Source organism: Notolabrus celidotus, chromosome 8 (genome assembly GCF_009762535.1).
Source record: "Notolabrus celidotus isolate fNotCel1 chromosome 8, fNotCel1.pri, whole genome shotgun sequence".
NCBI lineage: Eukaryota > Metazoa > Chordata > Actinopteri > Labriformes > Labridae > Notolabrus > Notolabrus celidotus.
The window spans coordinates 22,863,790-22,886,783 of NC_048279.1; the positions used below are offsets into that span (position 1 = coordinate 22,863,790).

Here is a 22,994-nt window from a genome sequence, read left to right on the forward strand (position 1 = left end):
TTTAAAAAACGAATTCAAACTAAACTGAAATTGAAAACAAAAAGTAAAAACGAAATAAAAATAAAAACTAATGAAAAATGCAAACTATAATAACCTTGGTGTGTACAGAGGCAAAAGTTGACTTGTTCACCATTGACCCGATTAGCTGTTCAGTACACTGTAGGCAGAGAATAAGGCATGCATCGCGTCAAACAAGGTGGTTTTGTGATGGCAGAGTAAAGCGCTAAGAATTTTCTAAATATATGATCCAGGTCTGCAGGGCCTGATAGCCTAGCTTATGTGTTGGTTCTCTGGATGGTTTCTCAACAAAAGGGGTCGAACTGACCGGGATCACCTCCAGGTAATTCACTTGCTATTGACAAGTACGTCATACAAACCCCACAACAGAAAAACAAACTACTCCTTTTAGATTAAAGAAAAGCAAAAACTATCAGGATACCAGATTGGGTCAATCATCCCTTTGGGCTCACAGACAAATCTGTTTAGTACGTCTCTGAATATGAGCAGCTTATTATAGCACCAGATCGCCTGCGCTGTCCCAACTTCACCTGTTTTTATCGCACTTCTGACTCAAACAGCAGTGCTATAGATCAGCCACACTTGGTTTGCCACATGATTACTTCAATTAAAGGTGATGCTTCGTTAAACAGATTAATGCAGTGTAATTCTTCCTGGGAGTAACTGCCTCATCTTATTGTTGGAACCTGTTAAATGGGCAGGCTGGATTTTTTTTTATGGCTCTGAATTTGTACATTTATCACGTTGCCTGCAGGTGGAGTATGTCTTCACAGACAAGACTGGCACCCTCACCCAGAACAACATGGAGTTCATCGAATGCTGCATCGACGGCTTTCAGTACAAGTACCGGGATGCGAGTTCAGAGCTGGACGGGTTCTGTGTCACAGATGGACCTGTGAGCAAGCTGCAGCAGAAAGCCGGCAGGGTGGGTTTTGTGGCGTCCCTCCATCTGTTGTAAAAAATCACACAAGCGGTAACATATGGCCATTACATAGCTCACTGCTCAGAAAGACCCTTCACAGGTCACCCACATACATCCTCCTTGACATGTCAACACAAGCACTCAGCGTGGAGGGGGAGCAAATTGACTGTGTGCTCTTAACATGAGCACCTGACACTTTTACTAGACTGTTGCACTTCAACACACATGTTGATAAGAAGTCAGTTTAGACAAGTGGTTGTAAATTCTTGGCTTTATCTGAAATTCAGCTTCTGTATATGGCTTTTTCTGAGACTGTAAATCAATTAATATTGAGTAACAAGTATCTTACAGTCCCCTGTATCTCTTTTTACTGCATTAAGCCGTGTTCATGTTGTGTCACCAGGAGAGGGAGGAGCTGTTCCTGCGAGCCCTGTGTCTGTGCCACACAGTCCAGGTGAAGGAGTCTTCAGAGCAGGGTCAAGGCCAAGAGGACGGACTGATAAACCAGGTGGATGGCTTGGGGGTGGATGGAGAGACACTCCATCCTCCACAGGAGCAGAGGGGCTTTATAGCCTCCTCACCTGATGAAGTTGCTCTGGTCAAGGGTGCCATGAGGTAAGAGAGGGGGGAGCGATCGCTCTGTGAAATCAGCAGATTATGACAGTTAGTAAAAGATCAAGCACGTCGCTTGAATTTGAATGAGCTCTGAAGGGTATACATTTCACTGCAAGGATTCTTCCTGTAGCATATGGGAGCTACATTTGTGATGATATGTCTCCATCTGTAGGTACGGCTTCACATTTCTGGGCCTTGAAAGTAAAACCATGAAAATTCTCAACAGGACCAATGACGTCGAAATGTAAGCCAACATTACATCAATAAAGATTGTAGTTTTGAATGAGTTATTTTGTACTTACATTTCCTCTGAATCTTTTATTTTATGGTTTTATATCTTAAGGTATGAACTTCTTCATGTGTTGAACTTTGACCCCGTGAGAAGGCGAATGAGCGTGATAGTCAGATCCAAATCAGGTGAGCTTGAGTTTATTGTCAAGTTTATTGCATGGACTGTGATTTAGTGTTGGCTCTCAATAAGCTGTGTGTTTGTGTGTCCAGGTGATACACTGCTCTTCTGTAAAGGGGCAGACTCTTCCATCTTTCCCCGTGTCAAACAAGAGGAGGTGGAAAGAATACGCATGCATGTGGAACGCAATGCAACAGTGGGTGACATTACTCAACTTCCTTTTCAAATCCAGTTGTTTTTGTGACGTTCAATCTTATAAAAAATGTATGAATCCGGAGTCAGATGGCTTTAAGATTAATACCACAAATGATGACAGACTTTCTGTGTTTCCTTTTTTGTTCCACTTCCACTTCTCAGGAGGGCTACAGGACGCTATGTGTGGCGTACAAATATCTCAATGCAGAGGAGTATGCCCAGGCGGATGCAGGACTGAGGGAAGCCAGGCTGGCTCTGCAGGACAGAGAGGAGAAGCTCATGGCTGTTTACAACCAAGTGGAGACTAGCATGAGTCTAATAGGAGCGACTGCTGTAGAAGATCGGTGGGTGCTCACACAACATAATCATAAAGCTCTCATAGATGAGTCTGCACATGTTCCAAGTTTGCATCCTGTTTGTCCCCTATCTCTCATTCTGCTCGTTATTGATCACGACCAAGACTTCTAGAGAGAAAACCCTCTTACATCATTCATTAATATTAAACCTAAATTTGATAAAGGTGGCTAGGGCATTAGGGCTGTATGTTTCCTGTCTGTATGCGTCTTCCCTGTGTTTTCTCTAGTCCTGATTGTCAGTTTGAAACATCTGACGTTTAAATATCTCAGTCAGGGATTTTGTGCTTGTTTTTAATTTGTTAAGTCTCAGTTAACCTTTGTTAAATAGTTTGTTTATTTGTCCTTTAATGAACCCTATGGTTTAAATGCTGAAGGTGTTTCAGTGAGTTTCACTGGGACATGCTGTGTAGTGTTGTTCACCTCATAGTGCCACCTTCGGGTTGGGCGTAACGAGCAACAAACATGTCACAAATATTTGGTTCTGATTTACCTTCTAAAGAACATTACTCTTTTATGATCGCCTCCTTATGGTGTTGCGAAAACAAATTCTCTCTTCATTTGTTATGTATGTTTTCTGCTTGTGCAACTTCACCACTGTTTTATATTAGAGGCACTCCTTCCCTTTGGGATGCCTTTTGTAACATGTCATCAATAAATCAGATTCCTGGTAGTGTTTTACTCAGTAAGATGTTGCCTGTTTTATTATATTTAATTTGTTGAGGAAGCCTGAAATCCCCTCTAATCTTAAACTTTATATATAACGTTAGACTGCCATCTTGTGGTTGACATTGGGTACTTTTCAAGAGTCCTCGCTTTATGAACTTTCCCACGGGTTTGATGTACTGATTTAAACTTACTGTTCAAATTTGAAAAAGGCATTAACTACCATTAATTATTTGTTTATCACAAAAATTTGAATGTAACATGGAAATATCTTATGGAGATATTATCATATAAAAGAACATATAATCATCATCTTATTACATTTTTGAATAAGAATGTAATGGTAGCAAAATTATGCACTGATGCATTTTTTTCAGATCCCTACACAAAAATATTCTATCGATTTCAAAGCAAATTTAATATGTTAATTATAAACAAATGAGTCTGTGGCAAATAAATACATATTTTCATGTCTGAGCAAAGGTAATGTTGATATTAATGTGTTCGTATGAATCACCACCTACAACCCCCTCTGACACCTTTCTGAGTGAAGAAAGTCTTAAAGTAGATTTAAGCTCAATTTTGAAAAGTAAACACAGCAATCACTGCCTGTGATTTATAAATTAGTTGCCCTTTTCTGTCGTCCAATTTAGTTATTCTACCAAATTTGACTCTGATGCCGATGGTTTGTTAGGGATGTTATGTTTTCCCTCTAGTAATAACTAATTCATCCCTCAGTTAATTTAATTCAATCTTTCATTTGTCTCAGTTCTTATATTTCTGTTCTTTCTCCTCAGGCTTCAAGAGGAGGCAGCAGAGACCATGGAGGCTCTGCAGGGGGCAGGCATCAATGTTTGGGTTCTAACGGGGGACAAAATGGAGACTGCAAAGTCCACCTGTTATGCCTGTAGATTGTTCCAGAGAAGTACAGAGCTGTTGGAGCTGACAGTGCGCACTCTGGAGGATGGAGAGAGGAGGCGGGAGGAACGACTACACGAGCTCCTGCTTGAGTACCACAAGAAAGCTGTGCAGGATGCACCACCAGTGAAGGCAGGCGTCACCAGGTCGGTACCCTGACTTACAGGATGTCAGTCTTTAGACTGAGTTTATGATGTGTTGCTTTGCTTACAAATTAGGATTATAATTCAAACAATCAAGCTATATCGTACTAATGATTGACAGAAGTCCCCTGTTTTTTTTGTAGAAGCTGGTCTTCAGCAAACCAGGACTATGCTTTTATCATAGATGGAGCCACTCTGTCGATGGTCCTCAACTCCTCTTCTGAATCCAACGCGAGTCGCTACAAGAACCTGTTCCTGCAGATCTGTCAGAACTGTTCAGCTGTGCTTTGCTGCCGCATGGCTCCTCTACAAAAGGCACAGGTCAGATCAATCAGTTTCACTTAGAAAAGTTTGAAATCTTTGAAGAATTGAAGTAATGTTTCTCATAGCAAAATTGTTGCTTCTCTGCCTTTCTTACTTTAGATAGTTAAAATGGTGAAGAACTCCAAAGGCTGCCCGATCACCCTTTCTATTGGAGATGGTGCCAATGATGTCAGCATGATTTTGGAAGCACATGTTGGTATCGGTAAGAAGTCTTTTGTCAAAGCTGAAACATCTGTGATTGTTTTTTCCAGGAGACTTTCTGACTTCTTGATCCTTCTTTTTTGCGTTTCAGGTATTAAAGGTAAAGAGGGACGGCAGGCCGTTAGGAACAGTGATTACGCTATCCCCAAACTCAAGCACCTCAAGAAACTTTTGTTAGCTCATGGGCACCTCTACTATGTTCGCATTGCACACCTGGTGCAGTATTTCTTTTACAAGGTAACAGGAACACGTTTCTGTCACATGTTCAACGTCTCTATCACACTGACTCATTCTTCTGACCAAGAACTTGTTGTGGGTTTAAACAAAGCCTCTGTTTTCTAAACAAACCAACACACTGACTTGATTTTGCAGAATAAATCCCCTTGATATCTTAAAAGTAATGTTTAGGTGTAGCTTAGAGTATGCACTGCATTATTCAACACTTGCGAGCCATCATTGTGAGCCTGTTCCTTTCTCTGTTTCGCCTGCAGAACCTTTGCTTCATCTTACCTCAGTTTTTGTACCAGTTCTTCTGTGGCTATTCCCAGCAAGTGAGTATGAGCCGAGGCCCTTTGAGGTTCAAAGATGTTCTGAATATGAAAGGAGGCAGTGTCCCTTGAATCCACACCTCCTCGTGGTCCTGAATGCCAGACTCTTTCCCTCAGATTGTTCCCTCCCTCTCTTCCCCTGGGATGTTTGACCTCTGATTGATACTGACTGTAATTGCATAGCACTGCTAAAGACAGGTGTCATTTTCCTCCACCATGGTTCATTACACGTTGGTATTATGTAATCATGACTTGATATAATCTAAGTTTGCTGTAGTTTATCTCAGTGTGGAACAGATTGAAAGATAGTGTATTATATTCTTCATGCTGCATGGCCCCTGACAGAGTTTGATGTACAGAAAAGATAAACATAAGCTTGCTTATACACCATACTGTGAAAGTATGATGGTGTGTGTGAGTTTTTGTCCTCTCCATGATATTAACCCCTAGTTCACCCATCCCTCCTTTCCCTCCTCCTCCTCCTCCTCCTCCTCCTCCTCCTCTGCCTTACCTTTCCTCCTCCTCCTCCTGCTCCTCCTCCCATCCTCCCCAGCCTCTGTATGACGCGGCCTATCTGACGATGTACAACATCTGCTTCACATCTATGCCCATCCTGGCCTACAGCCTCTTGGAGCAGCACTTGTGCATTGAGGTTCTGCTGGACAATGCTACCCTCTACAGGTAAATCTAGGAACTTACCCTTAACATCTATGCTGTACTTTTTAGAGATACATAAGCCTGCTGAGTTTCTTATGTAATGTAAAGACGAACAAATCACAGCAGATAAGATGTTCCTCTTGATTGAAGATGAAGGAGCATGAGTTAGAACAATGGCTGGAAAACTGTGGTAAAAGCTATACGTTACTTCTTTTCAGTCTGACATAATATTTTTGTTCCTGATTTATATAGGCACAATGTATTGTTTAAACTGTAGACAAGCTAGTATGGAGAAATCAGCTGAACTCAGTCATGTCATTTTCAAGTGGCTGAAAGTGAAAGTTTTATTTCTTTATTTTTCGGTAGGGAGAGCTGCTTTTAATCCTCACTGAAATATTTTATGTTTCACTCTTTATATTTAAGATCATACACATAGATACGTAAACAGTGACGTTCTTCTGCTTCATATCTTTATTCAGGCAGATTGCAAAGAATGCCATGCTGCGATGGGGACCATTTCTCTACTGGACTTTACTTGGAGTCTTCCACGGCTTGCTCTTTTTCTTTGGTGTCCGATTTTTGTTCAGTAACCCAGCGCTGCAAGATAACGGCCAGGTATGATGCAACTGACCTTCTTAATGGGCCCACTATTAGATCACTTGATGTAGTATTTTGTACTGAGAACATTGGCTCATTCGTTTTATTTCAATTCAGGTTTTTGGCAACTGGTCGTACGGAACGATTGTCTTCACTGTCCTTGTCTTCACTGTCACACTGAAGGTGAATTATTAATCTGTTGTTTATTTATCTCATCTTATAAAATGGTGTTTTATTTGGGCAGCAGTCTTATATGAAAGCAAATAAATAAAATAAACTGGATATTAAAAAGTGTATCTACTGACTCATCTGTTCTTCTGCAGCTTGCTCTGGACACACGACATTGGACATGGATCAATCACTTTGTGATCTGGGGCTCCCTGGCTTTCTACGTGTTCTTCAGCTTCTTTTGGGGAGGAATAATATGGTAAGAAAACAAGCCTGAATAAATCAACACAGTCAAAGTAGCTGACCTGTTATTTTTAATTCTGTCAACCTCACGTTGCTCCTGCAGTCCGTTTAAACCCCAGTGTTCCCTCCCCTGCAGGCCTTTCCTGAGGCAGCAGCGTTTGTACTTTGTGTTTGCCAACATGCTGAGCTCGGTGTCAGCATGGCTGGTCATCATCTTGCTCATCCTGCTCAGCCTACTGCCAGAGATTCTGCTTGTGGTGTTCCGCAAGCCCCGAGGGCCCCATGCTCGACAGGTACGAGCTGAAACACACACACACATGCTCACTTGACCTGATACACAAATTTGCTCTCTCTCTCTCTCTCTCTCTCTCTCTCTCTCTCTCTCTCTCTCTCTCTCTCTCTCTCTCTCTCTCTCTCTCTCTCTCTCTCTCTCTCTCTCTCTCTCTCTCTCTCTCTCTCTCTCTCTCTCTCTATCCATCCTTCTCTCTTTCTTTCTTTCACTCTCCCCTCTGCCTCTTCTCTCTGTCCCAGATTTCCAGCAATCCCGTCTTACATAATTGTGTGACAGATTAACCACTTATTTCCTCAAGGGTACCGCTGTGGGTAATGGAGCCCGTGCTTGTATATGTGATGTAAAAAGTGGGCCAAAATAAGGGGGGGTGTTTTTAGGACAGGTCGGATACTTGAGATATGAATGGATTGCTGCTTTAGTTGACTCTTTGCCTATACTGACAATTCCCTCACCTGGGTTGTCCGACTGAACCACATGTTTTGGAATTGTACACAAAGTTTTGAATGCTATCAGTCAGAAGTATGATACGATTAGGGTTAGCAGACACATTTGATCACATCTAAATGAGTAAATTCTTCTTATGCCCCTGAGTTCAGGATTGTTTCTTTTCTTGCCGAGTTTTGTATTAACATTTTTGAAGAGGTAACACACTATAGAAAGATTGACACAGGGCTTCTTTGCAGTTTCTTTGTTGGATTGCACTTTAGAGGGATGTTTTGATCTTCCTCTGAGTTCCTCCAGAAGATGACTTTCCCAGACATATTTTGTCATCAGCTCTCCATGTGGCTGATGTGTTTTCCAAGCAGCTGGAAATGTTTGGATGTAGGCACTGTGCTGCTGGGTGTGCTCCACCAACGATTGTTGTTGTTAAATTGTGTCTAGACTTGTTTTAATTAGAAGAGGAAATGAATTAGACCAAATGTTTTGTACTCATTTAAGAGAATCCATAAGGAACAAAATGTACTTTTAGCATCGCTTGGTGTTTTGCATTTCTGCTTTACTGTGGTGCAATCAATCAAATGTACAAATAGATATTGTATTGGTAGATGAAGGACCTGGCACACTGTACACTTTGAAGTCCACAAGTTAAAATCCCACTTGTTACCATGAGTGCTTTTGTGTAACAATCAAGTTGTATTCATTAAGACAAACCCCTTTAAAGTGATTCTTACTAATTTTCAGCCTTCCAACTTTTATTTCCTAACTGGTGCCCTTGCTTCTGCGCTATCAATCTTACTCCTTGCTCTGTCTCACCTTCTTATTTCCTCTCTCTTCCTCGCTGAACCTGGCTTCCTAAAGATGCAACATCGCCTTCCTTCCTCGGGGACATCAACTATCTTCATGTTGTCGCAGACTGCTAGCACTCACAGCTTCTCGTGGAGCGACTGAGGTCTCTTTTTCTTTCTGTCAGCCCTTACTCTTAAGCCTCTTGTCTGCCAGTCGTGCTTGTTTTCCCATCTATGTCCTTCCTCTCCCACTGTTAGACCTCCTCTTTACCCTCTAAAGTTACCAGGGGATGGCGCTCAGAGGCATTTATAAGTCCTCAATCAGTTGGATGATTACGCTATACAATCTACATGAATTATTACACCAGGAGAACTATCCTTGGAGGGCCCCATGTTCAAACACAGACACATGTTTATTTAATTGGGACAATGTGTTCTCATATCAGCAGTGTGGAGTAGGACCGGGTGTCTGTGCTGAAAACGTGCCGTCAGTTGTTCACTCTTGTCTGTCCAGTTGTATCAGTCTGTGTCCTCCTGGCCGCCTGTGCTGCTCCAATGCCTGCTGCCTTCGCATGCCAAGTCAGGTGAATGCAGCACGACAAAGCACCCAAACTTACCTGCATGAGGCTCAAGTCAACAACCTCATCCTGGATCCTCACTGCAAACCCTGCGGGCATCTGCATTTTTCTCTGTGCGTGCGTTATATCACACACGCTGTATAGAAATTCATAAGGATAGAGGTCACAATCAGGAGGACAATCTGCAAGGAAAGGTTACCTGGACTTATCTTCATTGTCCACCTGTCCAGTTTCCAAGTCTTTGTATGTCTTTATGTCTGTTTCCTCTGTGTATGTGTATGTCTGTACGCAGGGAAGAGAACAAGAAGGAGAGCGAGAGAGAAAGAGGGAAAGTGTGTATGTGTGTCAGCGTAGTGATGTCATTGGTGTCTCTTGCCTTACCCTTCTAGAAGAAGCCGGTTCAGGCGAGCGCCGGGAGCCCCCTGTCTCCCCGGTCTTCAGCCAGGCCCCTGCTCATGAGAACCTTTTCAGACGAGTCCAATACTGTCATTTAAACAGGTACCAGCCCACCTTCAGGCCATTTAAGCCAATCAAAGACTCACTCCCCCCAGCCAACCAACCTCTTGCAGTTCTGGCCCCTAACTCTGAGTGTTAACAAAAGAAACAAAGAGTGTTACGGCATTCGGGCCACAGTCAACACGACCCAGTGTGTTTATTTATGTATAAGCTGATATTGGCTGGCTGAAGAGATGCGCATTTTCCATGTTTGACTCAAGTTTTGTGTCAACACTTAAAGCTAAAGAGGTCAAATGATGCACTTATTTGACATGTGAATGCATCCTCAGGCCTAATGTTGTAATTCATACATTTTTCAGTGTTTGTGTTCACACATGCTCCTTTCAGCCTCCCTTTGGAAGCCCGGCTTATATAACCTCCTGCATGTGCTTTAAAAACCCATTTTTATGTTGCTGTTTTTTTTGTCATAATCCATCTATTTCCTCAAAGCTGGATTTCGTGAGTGAAAGGTGTTGATGTTTTTACCTGTCAGTGTGTACAACAGAGGTGTTCTGTGATCACCAGTCTGGTATTCATGTGCTGTTTGTGACCTGGTGGTTTGGCCATGGTCTTTTCATTGTGTGTGCATATCCCAAACCAGCATCTGTGGTCGCTGTCTGCTTTCTTTCTTGGCAAATAATGGATGCATTCTTAGGTGCTGAATTCAGCTCACTGCATGATGTGAGGTTGCTTTAACCTCAGACTGAATGCTGCTGGATTATGTACAGGGGGTGACAACAAAATGAATGAAAAAGTTCAATCAAATATTTAAGATCATTTTTCTGGTGCACATACAATATTTCAGTATTTAAAAAAACGTAAAGCTCCTGTGAGGAATTTTTGACTGGTTTGAAACAGAATGACTTTCACAGTGATGTGACTTAAGACCTGCGAAAGCAAAGAAGACAATCAATGACAAGCGTGACATTTTCTGTATTGTAGTTTTTAAGACATTTGACATGTGTAAGGGGATAGGTGTCAAAACAGACAATTTACAAAATGCTAAGATATTTTTTTTTCTTTTTTCACAGCATAGCTTTACATTGAGTGATACATTTTGCTGTTAGCAGCAAGAATAACAAGATTTTTTGTCAGAAAACACTACATATACATGTACAGGAGAAATGAAGAAGAATTTTGAGTTGCAATTTTTTACACAAGGAGGCGCCAAAATCACCACACATGGAAAGTTCTTCCCAGGAGCTTTAATGAAATAAATAACAAATCATAGAATAGTGTACTACTTTTTTCAAAATTACTGATAATTTTAGGTGATTTTTAATGGATTTATCAAATACTAAATTGTAAAAATAAGTATGTTTCCATCAAGTTTATTAAGACAAACTGGGCAGATATGTGATTGGCTGTTACACTGGTTTTCAATAAGCCAACAGCCATTCACAACTACCTCTTTAGTGTTAGCCTTAATATAATAAGTAGCATTGTGAAGTAAAAGAAATAGTTTAACAAATGGTACTGTGGTACAAAAAAAACTTCTAGAATAAGTCTACAATGAAGGAAAAAATCTGCTACAAAAGAATAGAGGAAAAATACAGATATCATAAACATGATAATATTTTTAAGAAATGCTAAATTACTTTCCAGTTCGACTATTATATATTGTGTGTGGTCTTTAAATGTGTTTTTTTGTTATTGCTTTTATTATCCATTGATAGATCATATCACAATAGGATGTTTACTCAGAACCTCTGGGCTCTGTAGATTTTGGCTGCCCTGCACACAATTGATCTCTTTGTTGATCTTGTCTGGTAGATGTGACAGCAGTGATTTCTTAAAAAACAAACACCTTTCTTGCATTTTCTAAAGGTCTTATGTGCAAGTCACAGTAGATCTCTGGCATTGAAAGATAAAAGAGAAAGAAAAGTCTGTTTCCGTATTGAGATGTTAATCTCCTCATCTGACACCTACCCCACAACAGTGTTTGCAGGCACTGGAAATAATCATTTAGAGAGAATCCAACTTCTTCCCAGTTGTGTGGTTTGTTTTGGTAGGTCATGTGGAGACATTAGTACAAATGTCAGTCTCTTTCATAATCAGTTAAAACCTCCTCCCTGTAGCTTTAAGACTTGATTGATTCTAGCTTGTTGGAATCCGCTCTGAGCATTATGAGCCTCTGGATGCCCTGCAAAGATCCTGTTCATTCAGATAATGTGTGATAACAAGAATGAAAAATACAAAAGAGTTTCTCTAGCCGTGTGCACTCGAAGTAACCATTAATGTCTGGGTGTTTTCATTCTTTTTGTCCACCCCCTGTAGGCAGGTCTGATTGTTACACTTTCCTATCACTGTTCACCAGATTCACCAATATCCGCTGCTTGACAGTCGCACGAGGCATTTATTTTTTTTGCAACAGCAGTCACTGTTTAACCTGCATTTCTATTCTCCCATTAGCTGTCAGAGAACGGCCTCCTGCAAACGTCCAGGTAAACCCCGGCAAGATAAACCGAAACCTCTGTATCTGTTCTGTGTTCCTGCTGAGTGTTAACATTTAACCAGGGGTGAAATGTGGAGCCTTTTGTTAACTAATTTGAGCTCGTCACTGGTGGTGGGGAAAGTGCCGTTTGGGTGATTTCTTGTCATGTGTCGTGGTATGTGGCCAATCAAAGCTCATTCAGTGATTTCCCGGTGTCTTGTGTTCCTCTTGTTGGCCATCCTCAAACGACAAACATTGAAGTAAAATGTGTCTCCTTGTGCTTTTTCAGATTGCGCCTGTCACACCACTATCCTACAAGCACCTGAAGGATGGCGACTGAAAGGCAGTAAGGATTAACAACAACAGTGGCGTTTGACGCTTTCAGGGTCCTGTGGCGGTCAGGTCAGAGCTGTCTGCCATCCTGCCTGATCGGAAAAAAGAAGAGAAGGAAAAATATTAGAAGAAAAACAGAGATTTGCTGACTGGGGGGACGGGATGAAAAAGGGGTTTAGCAGTTTTTTGACTTGTGTCTCTCTGCTCCGTCCTTCTCTGCTCAATCCCAACAGCTCCCAGCCCCGCCCCCCGCGCATGCCTGCAGAGCTGTGCCCTGCATTATTTTTTAAGATATGTACTCAGAAGACAGGCATGGGTTTTCTTTCTTTTACTTCTCTTTTTATACTAGCTTAAAATGAATGCATACACAGCTGCCTTGTCAGTAGCTCTACCCAACTGCTGTGTTTTAACAAGCGGTTGTAATTTCCACTCCAAGAATGGTTCACCTGCATGAAAGACGGCTCGGAAGAAGGCTTCACTCCACTGAGGTTCAGTCACATCTTTCTGCAAAGGTTTTATTAAGACATAATGATCCCATTCTCAGCGGTTACACTTAGATACATTTCTTTACAGATATTGCACTTCTCAGCAGTTATTCTTTAATTGGTTATATGTTTGAGAAAATACTCTCATTCTCAGCTTAATGAAAAGTTACTGAAGGGGATTTTAGCTCTGGAACGGTTCTTTTTTAATATATATATATATATATATATATATATATATATTTATATATATATATATATATATATATATATATATATATATATATATGATTGCCATTTTTTTCTCAAGTGATAAATCTTTGTTCTTTGTCAGATTGGTTAACAGAGGCCATATTAACACCAGATCCAAAAAGCGTGTGTGTGTGTGTGTGTGTGTGTGTGTGTGCGTGCGTGCGTGTGCGTGTGTGTGTGTGTGCATGCGTGTGTGTGCGTGTAAGATTGAGAGCTAGATTAGAGATGTTAAGCATGATCTGGCAATAAAGCATTGCTCGGAGCGTGGCCTAAATCTCCCAACCTCAGAGATAATTTAAGAGCCCATTTAAGATGAGTAAATTAATATATATGTGCTGTACTGTATATAGCTTAGAGACATATGATAGCATCTGCTCAAAGCCAAAAAGATAGCCGTAATACGATCAGATTCTGTCCACGCTAATGTGACCTGAAAGTGACAAGTCAGAGTGTGTGTGTGTGTGTGTGTGTGTGTGTGTGTGTGTGTGTGTGTGTGTGTGTGTGTGTGTGTGTGTGTGTGTGTGTGTGTGTGTGTGTGTGTGTGTGTGTGTGTGTGTGTGTGTGTGTGTGTGTGTGTGTACGTGTGTACGTGTGTGTGTGTGTGTGTGTCTGTTTGTGTTTGTGTGTTTGACATAAGTACGTACGACTGTACTGGATAGAAACTCCAGAACTGCCTGTGCGTCATGAAAACCAGGATTACTTGAACCTTTAGTTTGTTTCAGACATTTACTGCACTATTAAGGAAACTGGTTTCTTCATCGCATTGATGGTCACTAAGGCACATCAGTATATGCCTGAGCGCACACACTCATGCACATATCAGCTATATGAGAACAATACACACACAGTAACCACACACATTTCACACATTTATGCGCACATGCACTAAAGTCCAAATGAGGTATTTATGTTTATGACCCATTATCTAGTTTGTGTCTCATGCAGGCTGAGGTCGGAGTGTAAAGAAAATCAACTCCACTTCTGCTACACATTAACGCCACTGTGAGTCTCTTCACTTCATTTCCCTCCTTCTTGTTTTTGATCAGATTTTCTGACCGACATTACGACAGAGTGCTCGGCCTTCTGTTCCCTCTTTTATCTTCTCGTGTGTAGTGCTTCATACATTCCATATAAACATGCGTTGATTTCAACACTTTTAGATACTGTTGTCCTTTTTATTTTTTTTCTCACAAATTTGACATATTTATTATTAAATGTAATTTTATTCACAAATGTTATTCTTTTATTGTATTAAATCTGTTTTTTATCGTTGTGGAGAGTGATACAGTTTGTGCCAGTTGAGTTAATCTGTCGCTCCAGAACTTATGTGAGCTCATGCCAATCTCATTTAATAGTCTTTGTCATACATGCAAAGACAGGCAGCCCCCCTAATGCTCTCCAAACTTCCCATAATCCACCTCTGTTACAGCTTCACTCCTTTTGCAAAGATATATGGCTTCAGACCTTGTGAGAATCTTTCACGCATCATTCATGTTTTCCTTTTATAGTTTCGTACATCACTGATCTGTACACAAACAGTAACTCCAGTACATGATTTTTACATACTGACCTTTACCTGACATTTCTAAAACAGAGCATCTCTCGAGTGGCTCATGCAGTCATAATGTCACATTAAGGTACAGACTTTGTTCATGTTGCTGAACAGAAAAAGAAGCAAATGTCTTTCAGCTTTATTTTCTACTGAGACAGATTTTTTTTTTAAAGGGGAGGCAACTGCTCTTCCACCCTGTGTCATGTCACCTCCAGACTGCACTGTGCCAGAGACTCCAGACCGAGAGGGGCTGCCTGCTTTGTTAACAAATAAAGAACCTTTAAGTAACAAGATGCTATTTTCAGAGCTAAAAAATAAAAGATATCTTGGAATCTAATGTTTTGCCTGTCTTAATGAAAAGTATAAAAGTATGGATTGTATTTTTAATGCAACCTTTTTTCCAGCCACTTTTTCTTAAAAATAAATAAATCAAAATGTCCAAAAAAAGCACGAGAGGCTCTGTGGTTGTGGACGCTGTCACTGTCTGTGAGGAGTTTGGGGGGTCTTCAGCCCTGCAACATGCAGCAGGGTCACCTCGTCACCTCCAACCCTCTGGGTGTCCAGCCTCAACACTCCAAACCTCCAAGCTGAATGTACCTCTTTGAAACTAGTATATTCAAAAACCTGAAGATTTTCTGTAATAAAGCAGAATGTTTTGAACATAAATCAGCGTCTCTTCGTGTTTTGTTCTCAGCAACATTCAAGTCAGCAGTTTATGTCTGGTGTAAAGATGTGTGCATGTGTGGGCGGCTGAGAGCACGTGTATGTGTTTGTGTGCATTTGACCCCACTAAGCAGATGCTGTGCAGTAATGAGATGGCTGAGAGGCTAAGCTGGATCAGCTGAGTGGCTGCGTATCAGGATGGAGTGCTGCTGCTCTCTCTGCTCCGTGTGTGGCCTCTCATCATGAAAACATCCAGCTCTGTGAGTCAGGAGGTTTACATCCATGCATACAGAAGATTTTATGCACTCCGGTCTCTGAGTGCTGATCCATTCAGACTAGATGTGGGCAGGGAGTTGAGTTGAGAGAGGCTCTGTGTATCAGTATATACACAATGACACCCTTTCATATTTGTTCTTCTGTTTGAATGTGATTGTTGTGTGTTCAAGGCTGTGCTTTTGCATGGGCCAAACTAGTTGGCTGAGGTTGTGGTACATTTTCGTCTTTTTACAATAGATCTATTCTCTCCTGTGGCTGCATGTATATTCTAGTAAAGCAGGAGAAAGTGGGGACATGGACATGGCAGCCAGACAATCCAGCCTACTGTACAGTCAGCTTAGAGAACAGAAAAAGGGAGCATGAAGGAGTGTGAAGTGAGAGGAAAAGTTGGGAGGGAGTTGGCAGTGTGTCAGGAGAAGACTCTTGAGCCCTGCACAGTGCAGAGCTGACGCACTAAAGCTCAGAGAGAGAGAGGGAGGGGAGGGGAGGGGCGAGAGAGTGGGACAGACAGCAGTGGCCAGATGGAGCCCTGTTTGTTTTGAAGTAGCTGACTGCTGCTGAAAGCCGGACAGTCTGCCGGCACTCTCTCAAAAAAGGGGAAAGACATCACTGCAACTTACTGTTTCCTGCTCATGTGGACAGCTTGTAACTGTGCTGCTCACACTCTATGCAGCTCAAGGTCAGGAAGATCCAGCAGCTGCAGCCTCAGGGAACTGGCCCATCTGGATCTCAGGACTCTGCAGAGGCAGGTGGGCACAAGTTTTTCCTATTGTAGCTCCCTGTCTCACTATGCTGGGCTGCAGGACAGTGAAGAGGATGTGAGGCCTGGACTACTTTCAATACCTCCCACAACAGCACCGCTTCTCCCAGCCTGAACCTGTGCCGGACACCAGGAAGGGAATGGGCCCGGCCTCACTGCAGGAGGATAGAGAGCCAGAAAAAGAGTGCAAGGAGATGGAGAGTTACCACTACCTTCTGCAGGCTGGCTCTCAGCTGGAGAGCACTCTGCAGCGTGAGTACACATGATGCTGACTGTCCTTATTTAACTTCTGCTAGCCACTAGCAGGCTTTTGAACATAATCCTTCATCTGCTCTGAAACTATTTCCCATCCTTTTACATCGTTCACAGTTCAGCAGACTGAAAAATGGAATGTACTGCGGCAGAAGTCCATTCAGTTTGATTTACAGACCTCATTTGTAACTTTTGAGAGCCATTATAGGATGTAACGGGAGAGTTGCGCACTGTATCTTAGGCTTGTCAGTATTATTGATGTGCTGTTTCCTGCAGCTTTGGTACAACATTGGGCCATTGCAGGGATTATGTCAGCTATTTTAAGACCTCACAGAGGGATAGACATTTATCCATAAGATAATTTGTAGGCTAGATATCTGTGCATCAGTTTTGGACAGTGCTTCCAAATGTATAACGCTTATCCTAAAGCAGCATTAGAACTGGCAAAGGTTTTTTTAATTCAGAAATCTAATAAACATAATATTAATCACCCGAAAACACACTGGTGAGTGAAGTTAAGATAAGGGACAGAAATGCTACCTGATGTGATTGACAGCTTCATGAAGGAGCATTCTCCAGAAGCTAATGTGATTGCTTTGGGATCTTGGCAGCCTTGAGTTATTGTTTTATTGATGGGCCTTTGCATCTATATGTTCACTGTAGGTTCATCATACCTGGGTTACGGTTTGTGGGCAATAATGAGAGCAGGAAGGAAGGCCTCAATGAGTTTCTATTTTTACCAGGAGACATTTTTTCCTCAGTGTGAAATATGAACCCTGCATTCAGGGTTTGTGCTAATCTGCTCATGGATGGATGCAGTTTTCTGCCTAAATGACACACTGACATATAAAACTATGACCTGGGATTGATAATTTCCTTCATACAGTATCCTCTACGTAGCTCCCCAACAGACTCCCTTCCTCTCAACTACAGAATACCATCCAAAAGTGTGAGCATTTCACTACCTACCTACAATGAACACAATACTCATGATAAAGGGCCTTGTCTTTATTTGGACAACATCTAAGTTGCTCGTCTAGATATCTCTAATGCATAATGCTATCATGCTCATAAGTCAAAGTATTTGAGACCAAGTATTTGGTTGGCACTGTATGCCACAAGCTAAGCTGGTTATTTCTATGATGACAGCCTTACAGTACATTTCATACAGCCACAATCACTACACAGTAGAAAGGCTAACCTTCAGTGTCTGCGTGTCAGCCAACGCTTCAACAGATTTTAACTTACTGACACTCAGACTACTTCAGCCGACTGCTTTCAGTGCCTACACACCAGACTAACACTTCAAATACTCACAGTGCACACTCAGCATGTGTCTCCAGTTCCAGCACTTTACACTGAAATGTTACTTTATGTTATTAATTACTTTTTGAATGAAAGTTACACTTTGTAGTCTCTTAATCTTGAATCTTAACTGACCATTTAAACTGCTTGAAGTAGTCTTGAATTGACTGGCATTACAGCGGCTGTCGTCTCTTACTCTTTTGCTTAGTTCAGCTTCTTTCAGAACAACAAAATCCCCTTGGTTCAACTACTACTGAAGTCCGCAGTTTTAAAGTTTGATCCGGCATGATGCTTTAACGCTCAGTGTTTAAGTTTGAGATGACACGTTAAGTGTGTTTCTGTTCTTGAAGCTACACCCCAAAAACTCAAACTGTGGCATGCAGACAAACTGTTGCAGCACCAAATTTTTTAGGGAGAAATATCTTAGCCTCTGGTTCATACTCTTACAATACTGTAGATGACAAAAGTCTCATAATGATAGACGTATGACAAAAAGGCACATGTATAAATAGAAACATATTCCAAGGCCCGGGCCCAAACAGTTCGAAGCTCAAGAAAGCAAGCAAACAAAGAAACAAAAGTACAGTGAACACCAGAAGCAACCAGCTCTCTTATGAGCAAAAACCCTCATTACTCTGTTTAAAGAGCAGGAAGTCACAGATCTCCAAAGTGCGAACAGCAGAGAAGTCTGCTACAAAAAATAACATAAACACAACATATCCAACTTCTCTTAAATCCCTATGGTTAGAATTCTCTGTTTCATTTTTCTCTCCAAAAGCAGCCGCCCACCAATCTAATCCCCTTAGCATGGAAAGCTTTGTTTTGTCAAATATCCCATGACCCAAAAGCAGTATGAGGCTAGCTCTCTGTGTACTATGATAACATTTAAATGTGATAGAGGGATTACTCGTGTCCGCTTTTTGGTCTCTGTGATTTCAAACTTCCATGCTGTGTTTTTGAGTTCTTCGCACTCAGACCAGACTGTGATTCACTTAGATTTACTGTACCATGTGAGTAAGGTGTGGTGCTGTGCTCTGGCATTATTTGGTAAGCCAGTAAAGAAAATTATATTGTTGTCTTCCTGAGTCTTAGCATTTAAATTACCAGTCACTGCAGAGGGAACACCTAAGTAAATATTCAGGATGAAGTCATGTTCAAACAGTGTCAACATGCTTGGGTTGAACATATAAAGTCAGACTTAGTTCTTTTATTATTGAATCAACATATTCCTCCGACTAAAGCCTAATAAAATCTCCTGTGATTCAATGTCATAAAAGCATAAACCATAAAAAGGACCCGCGGGTGGCTGGGTTTACAGGAGCAGCATGTAATGGTGTAGATGGTTATCACTGTTTGGACAACAAAGATGAGCTTCCTGCCTCCAGCTTTGTATGCAGACTGAACTCAGATCTGTTTGACAGAGAGCAAATCTCTGTCACCATCCACGCACGCAAAGCTTTCTTCTTCCTCTATATGCAAGAGCAGAAGAGCAAACAGAGGTTATTCGACCGCACACAGTGTGCTGTATGTCACTGGACAGGTGACGCAAGTTAAAGGGGACTTGCACCATATCCTAAAGAAACTAGATCTAAAAAAAACTCCTTTAGGTGTTTTCTGAACTTTGATTTACTTCAATTGTTTAAAATTATGCATGGAAGTGAATTAATCCTTTGTACTTGATTAGTTCCCTTTGGTTGCACACTTTTAAGCAGGAGGTGTGAAAGAAAAGGAGTGCATTAACCATAAATTGATTTGATCATGTGAGAGGCTGGTAGTCAGGCAGGGTTAAGGGAAAGTGCAGTAACTCCACAAACTGCTGGCAAGTTTATTAACAGCACTGCAGTTTGCAGCACAGGCGGCCCTTGCTTTGATTTAATGCAGTAGAGGTCTGCAGTGCGTGTGTTGTGTATCCTTGTTTTTTTAAAGTAAAACTTTATTCCACATTGGACTGCTCAAATTATTTGCCCATTTTTTCATAAGTGGTTTATTTAATTACTTTTTGCAACATACACATTAACATTTATATCAATTAACTCACAGCATGGTGTGCCTGTATTTGAACATATGCCAAAGCAAAGTGTCAAAATTTAATTAACAGGACTTTACATCTATTCATCTACGACCTGTCTCATCGTCCTTAAGGTCTCCTGGCACAGGGGGAGGAACGGTTATATAACTTTTCCAGTGTGACAGTAACTCTACCCTGCATCTGTGTAAGCTCAGTGCTGGCATTGGTCCTTCTCCGTCTCTAGCTTGGCTAAGCTGCTCTCTGTTACAGACACACATCAAATATTCAGCAGGTACCAGTAGAGCTCATTACTGGCTACCATGACAGCCGAACGGACACTATTGCAGTCACTGTGTGGAAAATAACACCTCTGTTGCTCCTCCTCTGTGCTTCTTGTTCCCCTTGATATCATTTTCTGGCTGTGCTGTTTTATTCCCCTGCCTCGACTAATTATTGATGTTTCTATGCAGCAGAGATGAGGAAATGATAAGGTGTGATCAAACCTACTGTTTACCGTTTGGAGTCTATATCCAGCTGTAATGATGTGCAACTGCAATTCCAAGAGAATTTGGGAAGCTGTGTACAATATTGATAATAACTGATTGTAAGGGTTTGCAAATCATTTAAAGTATTAATTTAATGGAAAATAGTGTAAAATAACATATTTAATGTTGAAACTGAAATATTTTGGTGTTTTAGGAAAAACGCTAAAATAATTTGATGCCAGGAAACACAGAAAAGTTGTGTAATACTACAAAAAATCTAAACACAAAGATCTCAAAACTAATTATGTTCATTTGTAACATGACTGGGTACATTACATGGGAAAAATGGGAAGAGATTATCCACTCTGTGACACTGCATGAGCAAATAGTTCAAAGAATTTCAAAATAATGTTCCCTTGCCGCAAAATTGCAAAGAATTTGGGGATCTCATCATCCACAGTGCGGTATACAGTAATACCATTAAAAGATTTTGAGTGTCTGGTGAAATCTCTGTAAAAATGGACAAGGCTGGGCTGGCTTGTAGACTGAACTGCATCAAAAACAGACAAGACTCTGTAGTGGGAATCACTGCATGAGATCACATTTAATTCCAAAAACCATTATCTGTGAACACGGTTTGTTGCCATATCCACAAATGCAGGTTAAAACTACAATTAGTTATACACACGATCCAGAAATGCTGACGACTGCTCTTGGCCTAAGCCATGATGGACTAAGGAAAAGTGGAAAGCTGTCCTCTGATCTGACTAATCAAAATTTGACATTGTTTTTGATAATCATTAGAGCAGAGGATGCTGCGTTTCTTGCTCTAAAAAGGAGAGGGATTATCCTGCTTGTTATTAGGTCCCAGTTAAAAAGCCTGCATCCACGATGGTATGGGGAAGCATAAGTGCCCATGGTATGAGAAGTTTGGAAGGGGCCATTAATGCTGAACAATGTATACAGGTTTTGGAGTAACATATGCTGCAGCACAGCCAATCCCTTTTTCAGAGGAGACCTAGTATACATAATCAAGACCATGGCAACAGTATTCTGCATGTATTACACGCATGGCTCTGTATTAGAAGAGTCCATGTACTTAACTGGCCTGCCTGCAGTCCTGCGTTCTCACCCATTGAACATATTTGCCTCATCATAAAATGAATATACAACAAAGTAGAAAAGGGAACTGTTGAGCAGTTTCACTCCAATATCAGGCAAGATTGGGACAACATTTCACTTTCTCAGTTCCAAAAAATTTACAGAGTGTTGTCAAAAGAGGAGGTGATGCAAAACAGTAGTACATATGCACCTGTCCCAACTTTTTCTTAAACATGTTGCTGGCATCAAATTTAGAATGAGCACATATTTTTCCTTATTAAGACATGTTTCAGTTTCAAGATTTTAAATGTTGTCTTTTGCTCAAATTAAACATAGGGTTTAAATGATTTGAAAATCAGCAAACTATGTGTGTATTAACATTACACACAGCAGTGTTTTTGGAATTGGGTTTGTTGTCTGAGCTTGTATTAGAGGGACATAGCCATTGAAAGTTTATAGTTTTTGTCCAATCAAGCCTCAAAGTGACTCTTACACTGCATAACGCATTAAAATGTGTGTAAATGCAATGAACATGATGCTCAGGTCAGTGTGTTTGCCCTCAACACATCTGGTTGAACTAATTCCAGCCGCCAGATGTATGAAGTGCACTAACAGCTCCATAAGAGACTGTGCATTTATCAACCACTTAGCCTAGAATGCTAATGGAGCAACACTGGGCCATCTGCTGGTTAAATTAAGAGTACAGTAATTAGCCAGTGTGGTTTCATAATGTCTCATTTGCACCAAATGCAGGATTTACATCTGCAACATTGTATTTTTAGCTGAAGCACATAAGATAAGATACTCCTTTATTCGTCCCACAACGGGGAAATTCATGGAGTTACAGCAGCAAACAAAAAGGTGTACAGTACAAGAATTCCAACAAGAATATATATAGAAAAGAAATGTTCATCAAAGACGACAGCTTGGCCATAATTCTCCCGTTAGCCACCACCTCCACAGGGTCCAGGACTGAGCTGACCTTCTTCACCAGGTAGTTCATTCTTGCTCTCCTGTATCCTGTCTGCCCACAGCAGGTGAAATCCTTGCAATGTGGCGTTCGTGTCCGGTAATGCTGAGTAATACAATGGTGAAGCAGTCAGGAATCACGTAGAAGCAACAATCTCTACTTTTGGATGCTGGGATAAAATGACTAGCTTTACATATAAAGTTGTTTTAAGGTAGATTGACAAAGTCTCTACTGTGGTTATCACAATAGGAAAGCACTCTGACCAATGTTAAAGCTATGAAGTGGCTTTGTTTAAAGCCATGCAAAATAAACTGAATGTTTTACTGCTTCTGAAAGATGGGAAAGTGGAAGATCCACATTTGTCATTCATTTGATGTGGGCATGTCTGGCAATGCTTAGAGCTGTTATAGTCTTTTGTGGCATGTCAGCTTGTTACAGATTCCCATCACTGAAGAAGTAGACAATATCAGCATAAAACAACCTTCATTCTGTTTCACAAGATTTTCCTTCATTCTGAATTTTTCATGATTTCTGTGTCTTTTTTCAGAGGTGA

At 41.1% G+C, this 22,994-nt stretch overlaps 1 protein-coding gene and 1 long non-coding RNA gene across 6 annotated transcripts in view; both read left to right on the forward strand.

The window, feature by feature from the left end:
- The window catches only part of atp11c (ATPase phospholipid transporting 11C), a 51,208-nt gene extending 38,163 nt beyond the window's left edge, over positions 1–13,045 (forward strand). The window contains exons 13-31 of one of the 5 annotated variants that reach the window (XM_034689969.1): positions 773–943; positions 1,344–1,555; positions 1,728–1,799; positions 1,899–1,972; positions 2,057–2,160; positions 2,322–2,503; positions 3,976–4,242; positions 4,383–4,560; positions 4,663–4,765; positions 4,856–5,001; positions 5,256–5,315; positions 5,866–5,993; positions 6,449–6,584; positions 6,684–6,749; positions 6,890–6,993; positions 7,114–7,270; positions 9,466–9,571; positions 11,981–12,012; positions 12,292–13,045. In XM_034689969.1, coding sequence (XP_034545860.1) covers positions 773–943; positions 1,344–1,555; positions 1,728–1,799; positions 1,899–1,972; positions 2,057–2,160; positions 2,322–2,503; positions 3,976–4,242; positions 4,383–4,560; positions 4,663–4,765; positions 4,856–5,001; positions 5,256–5,315; positions 5,866–5,993; positions 6,449–6,584; positions 6,684–6,749; positions 6,890–6,993; positions 7,114–7,270; positions 9,466–9,567 — 2,262 coding nt within the window. In that variant the 3' untranslated portion in view covers positions 9,568–9,571; positions 11,981–12,012; positions 12,292–13,045. Of the gene's footprint in view, positions 1–772; positions 944–1,343; positions 1,556–1,727; positions 1,800–1,898; positions 1,973–2,056; positions 2,161–2,321; positions 2,504–3,975; positions 4,243–4,382; positions 4,561–4,662; positions 4,766–4,855; positions 5,002–5,255; positions 5,316–5,865; positions 5,994–6,448; positions 6,585–6,683; positions 6,750–6,889; positions 6,994–7,113; positions 7,271–9,462; positions 9,572–11,980; positions 12,013–12,291 lie in introns of all 5 variants that reach the window. The other 4 variants (XM_034689967.1, XM_034689968.1, XM_034689970.1 and 1 more) reach the window with 4 other exon arrangements.
- Positions 13,046–13,623: 578 nt separating this feature from the next.
- On the forward strand, positions 13,624–15,287 carry LOC117817324. Its single transcript, XR_004632120.1, has 2 exons — positions 13,624–14,071; positions 14,795–15,287. It is a non-coding gene; the product is annotated as an uncharacterized LOC117817324 (long non-coding RNA).
- The last annotated feature ends 7,707 nt before the right edge of the window (positions 15,288–22,994 follow it).